Source organism: Podarcis bocagei (assembly GCF_964188305.1).
Source record: "Podarcis bocagei genome assembly, chromosome: 12".
Classification (NCBI taxonomy): domain Eukaryota; kingdom Metazoa; phylum Chordata; class Lepidosauria; order Squamata; family Lacertidae; genus Podarcis; species Podarcis bocagei.
This window is the reverse complement of record NC_138137.1, coordinates 37307005-37319655: the sequence shown is the minus strand read 5'-3', so window position 1 is coordinate 37319655 and position 12651 is coordinate 37307005. Positions and strand designations below refer to the sequence as shown.

Sequence of the window (12651 nt, the reverse complement as noted above, 5' to 3'; positions counted from 1 at the left end):
CATGTGTTTCCTGGTCTTCTTAAAACTTTGTGGCAGTGATACTGGTTCATGTTAAAGAATCGTAAGTTATTTGGCTCCATCACTGCCGTTGCAGGGAGTTCCTTCAGAAACTGTTAATACATACCTTTGCCATGCAAAAGAACACCAAGAATTGATACTAAACTCATTACACTTTCATTGTGAAAGATGCACTGAGTGCTTCGTCACATACTACCTTCTTTCGACATTTGGTTTCATGTTTGCTGATATGCTGACAATATATTTGTTCCAATGTTCACTTCCTCTTCTGGTGAAATACTGTGGAAGGAGAAGCAGCCCTTGGCTAATTAAGCAATTTATGGCTTTTTAAACTGTGGGAGAAGCGCAGGGCTGCCCTGCCAGGGGCATATGATGGGGTGGGGGGCGGCTCACCCCAGGTGGCACCCTGTGGAGGGGGGACAAGATGGCCCACTGCCTCCCCCCCAGCTGTAAAGCAGCTAAGGGCACTTGCAGCATCCATAAGGGCTGCCACACGTGCACAGTCCCCACCCCAGGCGCCAGAGAGGCTTCCTCCACCACTGTGCCCTGGGCAGGAAGAAAGGGTGAATGGAGTTGGGGGTCTTCATTTTTTTTTTAAAAAAAATTAAAATTAAAAATGCTTTATGCATCTGCATGTAATCTTGCCCCCCTTTTTTTCTTTTTCCTTTTTTCTTTTTCCTTTTTCTTTTTGGTATGTGGTTTTCTTTTGGTAAATCTACCAAAGAATAAAATAAAATAAAATCAGGACTAAGGAGTTTTCTCAGGAGGGTGGAGGGTGTGTGTGCAGTGTCCTGTTGGTGTAATGGTGGTGGAACTCACCCTTCTTCTGATCGGAAATGCTCAGCAGGGGGCAAAAAAAAGGGGAGGTTGTGGAGATAAATGTCCTTATTTTTATCTGCGGGATGTTGGAGGGTATGGAACTTCTATGTGAGCGGTAGTTAGCCCCTTATTTGCTAGTAGGCACGCGTAGGACATATATTTCAAGAAATATATGTCATTGTTTTCAAGAATTATATTTCACAACAGGCTGTTAGGAAATCCTTTTCCAAGTAAGTTGTAACTGAAAAACAAAACTATATACCCTGTGCAGCTGAGGCCAAACTTCAGCGAGCCCCAAAGTGGAAGTATTTGTCTATAAATCACTTCCCTTAAAATGCCAGATTTGTTACAGGTGCTTAAGCAAAGAGAATGAAGAGTTGGAAATTTTACTATTAAATTTATGTCAGGCTGCAAGCTTAAGAATTCTTCCATGAATATAAATCCAGTGCTATTTTTGTAGAAAAAGAGGTGCCAGAACTCACCACGAGCGCCTCCCTTGTTCTCTTAGAATGGCAATGGTGCACACCTGAGAGGTGCCAGAACTGAGTTCCAGAAAGTTCCGGCTGAAAAAGCAGCAGCAGCACTGGATAAATCCCTTTTAATTCAATGGGATTTTCTTCTAAATGAATATTGAACTATTAGAACCAAATATATATATGGTTTCCCCCTTATAAGTTAAATGGCAAATGAACAATGGAAAAATTCAAGAGTTTCAGTCAGCAGGTGTTCAGATTATCTGCCAGCTGTGTGTGAAAGCTGGGCCGCATTCATAGATACTGAAAATCACTCGCTACGTATTTATTTTATTTATCTTTATGTTTATATCCCACCTTTTCTCCATGGACCTCGAGGAGACATACTTGGTTCTTTTCTTTTCCGTTTATCCTCATAACAACATTTTGAGATATCTTAGGCTACAGGGGTGGGAAAGCCTAATGGGGCTGATCGTAGGCGTGGGAAGGCCCGGTGAGGCCCGCCACAGTGAGGTCAGGCCCCTGAGGGTGGGTGGGCATAGCCCCCATCCCAATTTTGCAGGGGGTGGGGTGGTCTGAGATCCCCTCAGCCATAGGGAATTGGTGCCTATGGGTGTTGTGGTCAGATGAGGACTGCCTTCTTAAACCTTCCCTAATCTAGGTAAGTGCTTTACAAAATTGCATGTTTTAAAAAAATCCCCAAATTGCAGGAAGTGACGCTGGAGCCCACCAGAAGAGATTTTCCTTTCTGATTTTCTAAGTCCCACTAGTCCCTTTCAGCCTGAAGGTTCTTCGCTTAGGCAGGAATAACCAGCTGCACCAATATAAGACACTTGGTTTACCAGCAATATATGTTAACAGGATCTAGGAGTCTTAGTAGACCACAATATGAGTCAACAATGTGATGCTGCAGCAAAAGAAGCTAATGCTATTCTAGGCTGCATCAACAGAAGTCTACTCTCTAGATCAAGTACCACTCTACTCTGCCTTGGTCAGACCACACCTGGAATACTGTGTCCAGTTCTGGGCGCCACAATTTAAGGAGGACATTGACAAGCTGGAACGTGTGCAGAGTAGGGCAACCAAGATGATCAAGGGTCTGGAAAGCAAGCCTTATGAGGAGTGCTTGAATGAACTGGGTATGTTTAGCCTGGAAATGAGGAGACTAAGAGGAGATATGACAGCCATCTTTGAATATTTGAAGGGCTGTCACATGGAAGATGGAACAAGCTTGTTTTCTCCCGCTCTGGAGGGCAGGACACAAAACAATGGCTCCAAGTTACATGAAAGGAGGTTCTGACGAAACACCAGGAAGAACTTTTCTGACAGCAAGAGACCTTCAACAGTGCAACAGACTCCCTTGGGAGGTTTTGCACTCTCCTTCCTTGGAAGTTTGTAACTGGAGGTTGGATGGCCATCTGTCATGGATGCTTTAGTTGAGATTCCTGCATCGCAGAGAGTTAGACTAGAAGATCCTTGGGGTCCCTTCCAAATTTACAATTCTAAGATTTTATGAAAGGTCCTTACAACATAATGCAATTTAGTCCCTGTAGTGGTTGGGAGTTACTCGTGCGTAATCCTGCTCCGTTTGAGCATCGGATTGCCTGGTTAAACCCTCCGGACTACGCAGCCCATATTTGCGTGGCTGCCCTTAGTCACTCGTAGAATCTGTCTGTGGGCGTTTCTTAAAGCGTTGCCAACATAAGAGTTGTTTGACGGCCAATCGTTTCCGCCTCTCACTGCACGGGAGTCTCCTGCGCAGGGTGGGCGTGGGCAGCGGGGTGCTTGGGCTCTCCTCGCTAACTTCCAACGAAGAGTCCTGGAGCCCCTGCACCTCCCTGTCCCGTTGCTCTCCTGGATCCCTGGTGTTACACTCATTCTCTTCCCCTTCTTCCTGGCTAAGTCTCCCTCTAGTGCTTGGACCTTCCCCTGCAGAATCAGAGACCCTCTCCTTCTCCCGTGCCTCTGATGGCAGTTCCCTGACATCCACCTCCCTCCCAGGGCCCCCTTCACTCCCCCTCCGACCCGGGTGCTCTATTGCGGCCTCTTCTCTGGTCGGCGAGCCAAGGAAACCCCTGAAAGAGCTCTCCTCCTCATCTGTGGGTGTGAACACCTCTTCCCACCTGCTAAGGTTCCCACCCAAGGAATGACTCTCCCAATCCGATTCTTCTTCGGATTCTGAAAACCCTTCGAAACTCTCTTCCTCCTCCGTGGTGCCGAACTGTTCTTCCCAGAATCGCTCTAAGGGCTTGGGTTTATCTGGGAACCGTCGGTGGAACACTTCCACCATATGCTCGTCGCCAACTGCCTCTGCTGGCACCCACGTGTTTTCCGACCAGGGCTCTCCTTCCCACGCCACCAAGTACTGCACCTGCCGCCCTCGCCACCTTGAATCCACTATCTCTGCGGCCGAGCTCTGGTGTTCCCTCTCTTCTACCTGTGGTTGTGGCAAGACTTCTACCTCCCGCCCCTCGAATTCCCGCCCCTCTCTGTGGGGTGAGAGCAAGGACCTGTGGAACACGGGATGTATTTTCATGTTGTTGGGCAACCTGAGCTTGAACGCCACTGGGTTTATCTGTTGTATAACTTCAAACGGGCCCAGTCTTCTGGGCTGCAACTTCTTGCACACTCCCTTAAAGGGTAACCCTTGAGTGGACAACCACACGCGATCCCCCACCCTAATGGTTTCCCCTTCCCTCCGGTGTTCATCTGCTTGCTTCTTGTAACTGGCTTTAGCCCTTTCTAGGTTCATCTTGAGCTGTTGATGTAACGCTTCCATTTCTTCCACAAACTGTTCAGCTGCAGGCACACTCCAGCTCTGTTCCTCATTGCCCGGGAATGCCCTGGGATGACACCCATAATTGGCCAAGAATGGGCTCATACCGGTGGACACATGTTCAGCATTATTGTACGCAAATTCTGCTAGCGCTAGTTTCTCTACCCAATCATTCTGCCTTTCGCTAACGTAGCAGCGTAAGTATTGCTGGAGTACACTGTTTGCCCTTTCCGCCTGCCCATTGGTTTCTGGGTGTCTCGCTGTCGAGAAGCTGACCTCGACTTGCAGTAGGCTCATGAGCTTCCTCCAGAACCGGGAAGTAAATTGTTTTCCGCGGTCAGATAAAACCCTCAAGGGGGTGCCATGCAGCCTAAAAATGTGTTCTACAAACAACCGTGCCGTTTCTTCCGCCGTCACCGCATGGGAGCAGGCGATAAAGTGGCACATTTTGGTTAGCAAGTCGACTACTACCATTACTGCTGTTTTCCCCCTCGGTTTGGGCAAATCCGTCATGAAATCAATTGACACCACCTCCCAGGGTTTGTTTGGCGTGGGTAAGGGTTCCAGCAAACCTGCTGGCATCGTGCATTCCCCTTTGGCCCTCTGGCAGCGGTCACACCCTCTTACATATTCCCGTACATCTTCCCTCACCCGTGGCCACCAAAATTGTCGGGTCACCAGCATCATGGTTTTGTGTTGCCCAAAATGCCCCGCTGTAGGGGTGTCATGTAGTTGTTTGAGTACCCTTCTTCTTAGAGCCTCCCCCGGTACGTACATCGCCCCCTATAGTACAACACCCCTTCCTTCTCTTCAAACCCCTCTGGTGCTCCCCTCCCCTCTTGGAGTTCCCTGATTTTGGTCCGGGAAATTCATCGTCCCTAGTGAGTCCTGCCAGTTCTCTCGTGCCCACTAGAGTACCCCCACACACCCATCGGTCCTCGGGTATGACGTGGCGGGTCTCCGGCGGCCCTTCTCCTTCGAAATACTCTGGTTTCCGCGAGAGAGCGTCTGCTCTCACGTTTTGCTCGCCGGGCACATACTGGATTTCGAAAGAAAACTTGGAAAACTCCTGCGCCCAGCGAATCTGTCTCTGGTTGAGCACCCGTGCTGTCCGCCAATATTCCAAGTTCTTGTGATCTGTGCAGACCTGGATCTTATGCTGCGCCCCTATCAGCAAATGGCGCCACCGACGAAAGGCGGCGTAAATTGCTAGCAGTTCTCGGTCGTACACGGTGTAGTTTTGTTCCGACTTGCTCAGCTTCCTCGAGAAAAAGGCGCACGGTTTCCATTCTTGCTGGTTCAGTCCTGGCTGCAACAGAACCGCCCCGATGGCTCTGTCTGACGCGTCCGTCTCCACCCTCATTGGTTTCTCCAAATCCACATGTAGTAATTGTTCCTCCGACGCGAATGCCTTCTTCAATCTTTCAAAGGATTGCTGGGCCTCCTCCGTCCACACAAACTTTCTTTTACTACTGAGACAGTCCGTGATTGGGGCCGTCAAGTGTGCGAAGTTCTTGATGAACTTCCTGTAGAAATTGCCAAAACCTAGGAACCTCTGCACATCCTTTCGTGTCTTTGGGGTCTTCCACTCCAATACTGCTTGCACCTTGCTTGGGTCCATAGCTAAGCCTTTGTCAGATAACTTGTACCCCAGGAACTCCACCTCTCGGGCATGAAACTGACATTTCTCTAGCTTGACCCACAACTGGTGTTTCTGCAATCGTTGTAGCACTTCCCTGACATCTCTCACATGTTGCTCCTCATTTTCTGAATAAATCAAGACGTTGTCCAGGAATGCTACACAGTTCTTGTAAAGCAGAGACCCCAACACGTGGTGCATGAACGCTTGAAAACAGGCGGAGCCTGACTGTAATCCGAAAGGCATAACGAGATATTCAAAAGCCCCCAGGGGTGTGAACATGGTGGTCTTCCATTCATCCCCCTCTCTCATCCGGATTAAGTTGTAAGCCCCCCTCAGATCTAGCTTGGTGAAAATCTTTCCCTTCCTCACTCTCGTCAGAATGTCATCAATTCTGGGCATCGGGAAAGTCACAGGTTCTGACACCAAATTTACCCCCCTAAAGTCCACGACCAGCCTCGGTTTATCAGTGTCCTTTTTGTCCACAAAAAATACTGGACTGCCCCCCACTGCCTTTGACTCTCTTATAAACCCTCTCTTTAGGTTCTTTTCGATAAAGTCCCGTAACTCCTTCATCTCTCTGTCTGACATGGCATACAGCTTACCCACCGGCAGCTGCGCCCCAGGGAGCAAATTGATCTGGCAATCGAACGGCCTGTGGGGTGGCAGTCTATCTGCCTCCTTTTCACTAAACACCTCCTTCAGATCAGCATATTGTGGTGGCACCTTCCCTTTACCCTCCACTGCAGTGCTTGCCACTCTGGCTACGCTCATCCTTGGCGTTTCCCCTCCTAGGCAGTGCTTCAGGCAGTAGTCAGACCCAAAGCTGACGGTCCTCTGATGCCACGCCACCACCGGATCATGTTGCGCTAACCAGCTCATCCCTAATATTATTGGGGGACCTGCTAATGAGGCAACGTGGAAGGCGATTGTCTCTGAGTGCCTAGACACTCTCATTCTCATCGGTGGGGTCTGGTGCATAACTTCCCTCCCAATCAGTTCCCTCCCATCAATGGTGGTGACTTGCAGAGGTGCATCCAGAGGTAGCAGGTGAAGCTGATGCTCTAAGGCAAAGTCCCTGCTAAAAAAATTGCATGAGCTTCCTGAGTCCAGCTTACCTTGAACCTTCACTGGGTGCCCATTTGGGAGTTCAAGCACCACCTCAATGGCAATTGCTGCTCTTGGAGAATCTGGTTTGGGCACATTTATTGGTTGTGGGCTCGGCTGCTGTGCCCGCTGATTGGCAGCCAAGCGTTTCCGTTTCCCTACTCCGGAGCTTGGGGTTCCTCCTCCTCGCCCCCCACGGCCCCCACCATTCCTTGCCAGGCCTTTCTTTGTGGGCAGACTCTGGCAAAATGTCCTGGCTTTTGGCAAAGGAAACATTTCTCGGTCGTTTTTACATCCTTTCCCTCCTTTTTGCGACTCTCGCTGGCGTTTGAAACTTCCTGGGCGCGTGCACCGCCTATTTCCATTGGCTCCGCCGGCGGGGAAGGCTGACTAGGCATCCTAGGAATGCGGTAGTCATGACAACGCTGCTCTCTCCCTTCCCGCCTCTCCTGAGCCCGCGCTTCCTGTCTTACTCCAATCGCAAGGGCTGCCTTGGTCAGCTGGTCCATAGACTGTGGGCGGGGTGCGCGCGAAAGCTCATCTTTGACCGTTGGTGACAACCCCTCCTCAAATAGCATTTGTATGGGTTCCGCGTCCAGCTGCCACCCCAGACGATGAACAATTATGGCAAAACGTGACCAATAGTCTCTAACTGACCCTTCTCCCTGCTTACAGCTTAGCAGTTCCCGTTTGGTCACACTCTGTTGCACATCGCTACTGAACATAGCGTCCATCGCCTGAAAGAATTTCGATAGATCCTCCATGGCGTCATTCTGCGTCGCCATGAGCAGTCGAATCCACTCTCTCGACCCGTCCTGCAAGTGCCCCACAATATAAGCAACTTTGACTGCATCATTTTCAAAATCATTTTTCTGCAGCTTCAAGGCATATTCTATTTCTGTTCTAAACGCCCCATACTCTTGAGGCTTTCCCCCAAACTTGTGCGCCAGCCCCGGTACCTTCCTCGCTATGGGGGTGGGTTTCCCCTGAGCATCCAGCGACCGTCGTTCTTCCAGCCTCGCCATCGGGATGGCTAAGTGCTCTTCCAAATCGCGGTTTCTCTCCTCCAGCGATTGGCCTCCAGCCGCCCCTCCCGTGGCTCCTGCTCCTCCGGTCCTACTCATTGTGCCCCCTTCTGCTTGTTGCGCACGAGCAACTTTCAGGGACAGATTGCTGTAGTGGTTGGGAGTTACTCGTGCGTAATCCTGCTCCGTTTGAGCATCGGATTGCCTGGTTAAACCCTCCGGACTACGTAGCCCATATTTGCGTGGCTGCCCTTAGTCACTCGTAGAATCTGTCTGTGGGCGTTTCTTAAAGCGTTGCCAACATAAGAGTTGTTTGACGCCCAATCGTTTCCGCCTCTCACTGCGCGGGAGTCTCCTGCGCAGGGTGGGCATGGGCAGCGGGGTGCTTGGGCTCTCCTCGCTAACTTCCAACGAAGAGTCCTGGAGCCCCTGCACCTCCCTGTCCCGTTGCTCTCCTGGATCCCTGGTGTTACACTCATTCTCTTCCCCTTCTTCCCGGCTAAGTCTCCCTCTAGCGCTTGGACCTCCCCCTGCAGAATCAGAGACCCTCTCCTTCTCCCGTGCCTCTGATGGCAGTTCCCTGACAGTCCCATATGATTAAGCAATTATAAATAAATGAGTCTCTCCCCCCCCCTGAAAATAATACACTCAGATAAACTGGTTTGTGCAGATCTTTTTGGGTAACAACGGTCTACATCCAACTAAATTCTACTTAGGGAAGACACTTTGAAATTAATGTTTGGATTTTTAATTCATTTCAGTGAGTCTACTCCAAGGTAACCGTGTGTGAGAGAGGTAAAGAAAGAGGGAGAGTGATATGTAAATTTAGATAGGAGGGCAAACGAGGGATGAGAGCAAATGTAAAAAAGAATGGGACAGCGGCAAATTCCTGCATTGCAGAGGGTTGGACTAGATGATACTCAACAGGGTCCCTTCCAACTCTACAATACTATAATTCTAGGGGAAAGGAGCCAAAAGGGCAAAATCGCTTCCCAAAGGTGTTTTTTCAGGTGAGAAAGGATTTAAAGTGAGGCAGGAAACAGTTAAGTGGGGATATGTGGAAAGGTGGGAGGGGGCACAGAGAGAGGGGGGGAGAGAGAGAAGGAGGAAAGAGTCGCCCTGTTAATTTGTTTGCAACTTCAAAAACACAGGCCATTACTCAGGAAAAGAAACCCATGAATACCTGAGTGTAGGTGCTTAAAAGACACAGAGTGTGTGGCAGTGAAGGGAGAAGTGGCTTCGCGCAGCTCCCAAGTGCTGGTGGGATGGCTCGCTTTCCACTCTCACCTGCCTCTGCCTCCCGGCGGTGGCTTTAAGGGCAATGGCTAGGCCTGTGTGGGTTCAGGGGGCAGCGGCACAGGCACACGCTCCCCCACTGGTGGAGAGGGAGGGGGAAAGCCCTGTGGCACTGCCAGTGCAATTCTGGCATGCTTCCTCTGACCTTAGGGGCAGAACATAGCTATGCTGACTCCTTATCCATACGCTCTCCCCTACACAGCGAGTTCAGCCGTGTTTCATTTGTTCGCTGAACACCCCCCTCAGTGATGAAACCCGGGGCGGTCCGCACCCACCACCCACCCCCTTCCTACACCACTGCACACAGAGGTACAAACAGACCTAGCTTTATAGGGAACTACAGGCACACAGTTAGGTGCTGTGCATGCAGTCACACTCTCTGCAACAACACCTAGGCTTCTTTTTTTAATCTTGAAAACTGCCTCTTCTGGAGGAGATTCACCCTTCTGCTCTTCCTCCTCCTCACAACAAGTGGGATTTTAGCTTTCCTGAAAAGGCCTTTGTGCATAAATGGCCCACTGAATTGGGGCAAGAATATATTGCAGCACCTTGGTTGCCAGAGGATAACATTGACATGACCCTTAGGTTTTTTTTGAATTGCATAATCTTTAATCAGAATATAATCAGTACAACTTATGATTTTACTCATACTAGATAATATGTATTCAGAGCATTCTACATCATGAGTCTCATTGTAGAAAGTACCTCTGTATACTGCTGCTTAAGACAAGTAACTTTCAGCCATGGTTACTTCTTGGAAATGAATGAATGAATGAATGGTGCAATCCTACACCTGTCAATTCAGAAGTAAGTCTGAATGGGGGTTCAATGGGCTTACTTCCAGGTAAATGTATACAGATAGCATTAGTGCCTACATTTGTTAATTTCCCTCTTCATCCACCACATGTGATTCTGAGCCATTTTTTTCTGAAGAATTATCACACGATCACAATGGAAAGGATTGTCAAAGCCTGCTGTGGTTTATAGTTGCCTGCTTCTTCTTCTTCTTCTTCTTCTTCTGTAGAAAATACAGGCTGTGATACCTGCACCGATGAGGATGAAGATGACTGGGAGAACGACTTTCAAATATATGCCGTGTGCAAATGCAGAGACATCTTCTTCTTGCACTGCCAATGAGAGAAAAGGTGTAGATAGATACATACAAAACCAAGACATTAAATGCTTTACACTATGATAAGAAGGATGTCTGGGTGGTGTTTACTGCACCTAAGCACAGCGTGTTGTGAACTTGCAAACCATGAACATTAGTAATACCAGTGAGGGGGGTAGTGCCAGCTATCCAAGCAGAATGACCATGTGTCATTAATAGTCTTACCTGTGCTGTTTGTAGGTGCTTTAGTTGTTTTGTCATTAACTGCAAAATAAAAGACATGCTTAAGGTGTAATCATATTTGTAGGGAGGAAATGGGATGCAGAAGATATGTGGAGTCACAACCTGAGCATGTATAGAAGCAGCTTTTATTCTACTCAAAGTAGAAACAGATTGACCCTCTTAAAAGAAAGGGCTATGAAGGAATGTAACCCCAAAGCTGTGGGACACTGCTGAACAATTTCCATGTGTCCAAGCAATAGTGTATCTTCCCCCAGTAGTTTCAGCACTGTGGCTAAAAATGACAGCATTATTCTGTGCATGTGCCCGTGAAAGGGGAACCTAACCTCAGGTGTTCCGCCTCCCCACTTTTCACACGCAATACTATGGAATTTTCCAATAAATCAAAATCTCTCTCTCCCACTCTCCAACTCTTTCACTTCAAAGGAAAAGTTCTTTACCAGAAAGCAGAGCTGTCCTTATTCCTCCCCACCCCCAGTAGCCTCCACAAACCTCCTGAGAGGAGGTTCAGCTGCTGATTACAGCCTGCCATTTTGCTACCAAAGACATGAATACAACCGGGGGAGGCAAGCCCACCAAGCCAAATGGCCACCAGTTGTTTGATGGTATTGGACAACACAGTCTTGTTGTGCTCAGGAGGGAGGAGTTGTTCACCATGCAGAGCGATGCCTTGATTAGAGAATTTGTTGTGGGCTGGATTAGCCTATGGATGGGGTCATCCATGCTGCACCAACCCTTCTAGTGTGGAGCAGTAGTTCATTCATCATGGAATTTGATATTTGATGAGCACTTTCAGTGCTGTTTTTGTTCTATGAACTTGGACTTTCTAGTCATTGCTTTCTGTTCTAAAGCGATTTCTTCCTGCCATGTTACTTGCTGACATTCAGGGGCATGACAACGGTTTTTTTATTTCAGCTGGCATTTCAAGGTAGGGTGCTGTTGTTTATAATAATGGAATTTAACTGTCTCTCCCCCCACCCCTGGTATGTTTTGTTTGGAATAGAAATTTTATGTACACCACTTAATATACAGAATTTCTAAGCGGCATATAAATGTATGAAATTTATATTTTTTTAAAAAATACTGACATTAGTAATACCAGTGAGGGGGGTAGTGCCAGCTATCCAAGCAGAATGACCATGTGTCATTAATAGTCTTACCTGTGCTGTTTGTAGGTGCTTTAGTTGTTTTGTCATTAACTGCAAAATAAAAGACATGCTTAAGGTGTAATCATATACATTGTGCAAACCACAGAACTTCCTACTCAGCCCAGTAGGAAGATAGTTATGCAAGGGAATGTTGCTGCTGTTTAGCTCAAGAGTTCTGATCAGCAGGAAAGTGAACCAGTGGGAGTTTTGAGTGGAAGGAAACCTAAGCAACCTCTCTGCTAGCAGGTCTGGCCCCCACCCCCACTCCCCAGCGCAAGAATCCAGGTTTGGGCATTTGATTCACCAAAAGATGATTTGGCCCATTGGTCCTTCAAATGTTGTCAAACACTTAATGGTAAAGTATACTGTATTAAAAAAGCTAAAGGACCCCTGACAGTTAAGTCCAGTCACAAACAACTCTGGGGTTGTGGCGCTCATCTCGCTTTACTGGCCGTATTAGTGCAACTTTATTTGAACAACAACAAAAAAGCTGATTTTCAAATATTTGATTGCAACATCCACTTGGATATTAGGCAAGATTTATCAAAATTGTAGGGAAAACTTTATATTTTTCAGGCTTTGGGCCTTGACATATCACAACATGAAAATAACTTAGCAATATATGCTAGACAGGGCTCTTCCTAACTTTGAAGTTTCAATCCAACACATTACTATTTAAAAATGAGAACCATTTGAAATGTTTATTGCATTCATGGCTTAAACAAGCCATCTTTGTGTTTCTCTACAAACGATTTAGAAACTCTCATCACTTTGGAACCTAAGTCTTACTGCCTGTCTTTTCTTACTGCTGTATGGAAAAGCACATGAATCTGGCCTTTGAAGTGTTTGTAAGTAAACCATTTTTAACCAGCCAAATGTGTGGTTTCCTTCTATGCTAAGGGAAGTGGGGAACTTTGGAAGCAACCTAAAAGAGGATATTTTAAAGGTCTAACAACCTAAATTTCAATGCTTTACTTCACTGCATATTTTGTGATTTTA

General features: G+C 47.7%; 1 protein-coding gene across 1 annotated transcript in view; it reads right to left on the bottom strand.

Annotated features, from left to right (window-relative positions):
- Positions 1–9739: 9739 nt before the first annotated feature.
- Positions 9740–12651, bottom strand: part of LOC308569466 (macrophage mannose receptor 1-like) — a 59565-nt gene continuing 56653 nt past the window's right edge. Inside the window, exons 29-30 of the mRNA XM_081163388.1 lie at positions 11665–11703; positions 9740–10280 (exon numbers count right to left, since the gene is read on the bottom strand). Of these exons, the coding sequence (XP_081019514.1) occupies positions 10135–10280; positions 11665–11703 (185 nt within the window). The 3' untranslated portion in view covers positions 9740–10134. The remainder of the gene's footprint in view (positions 10281–11664; positions 11704–12651) is intronic.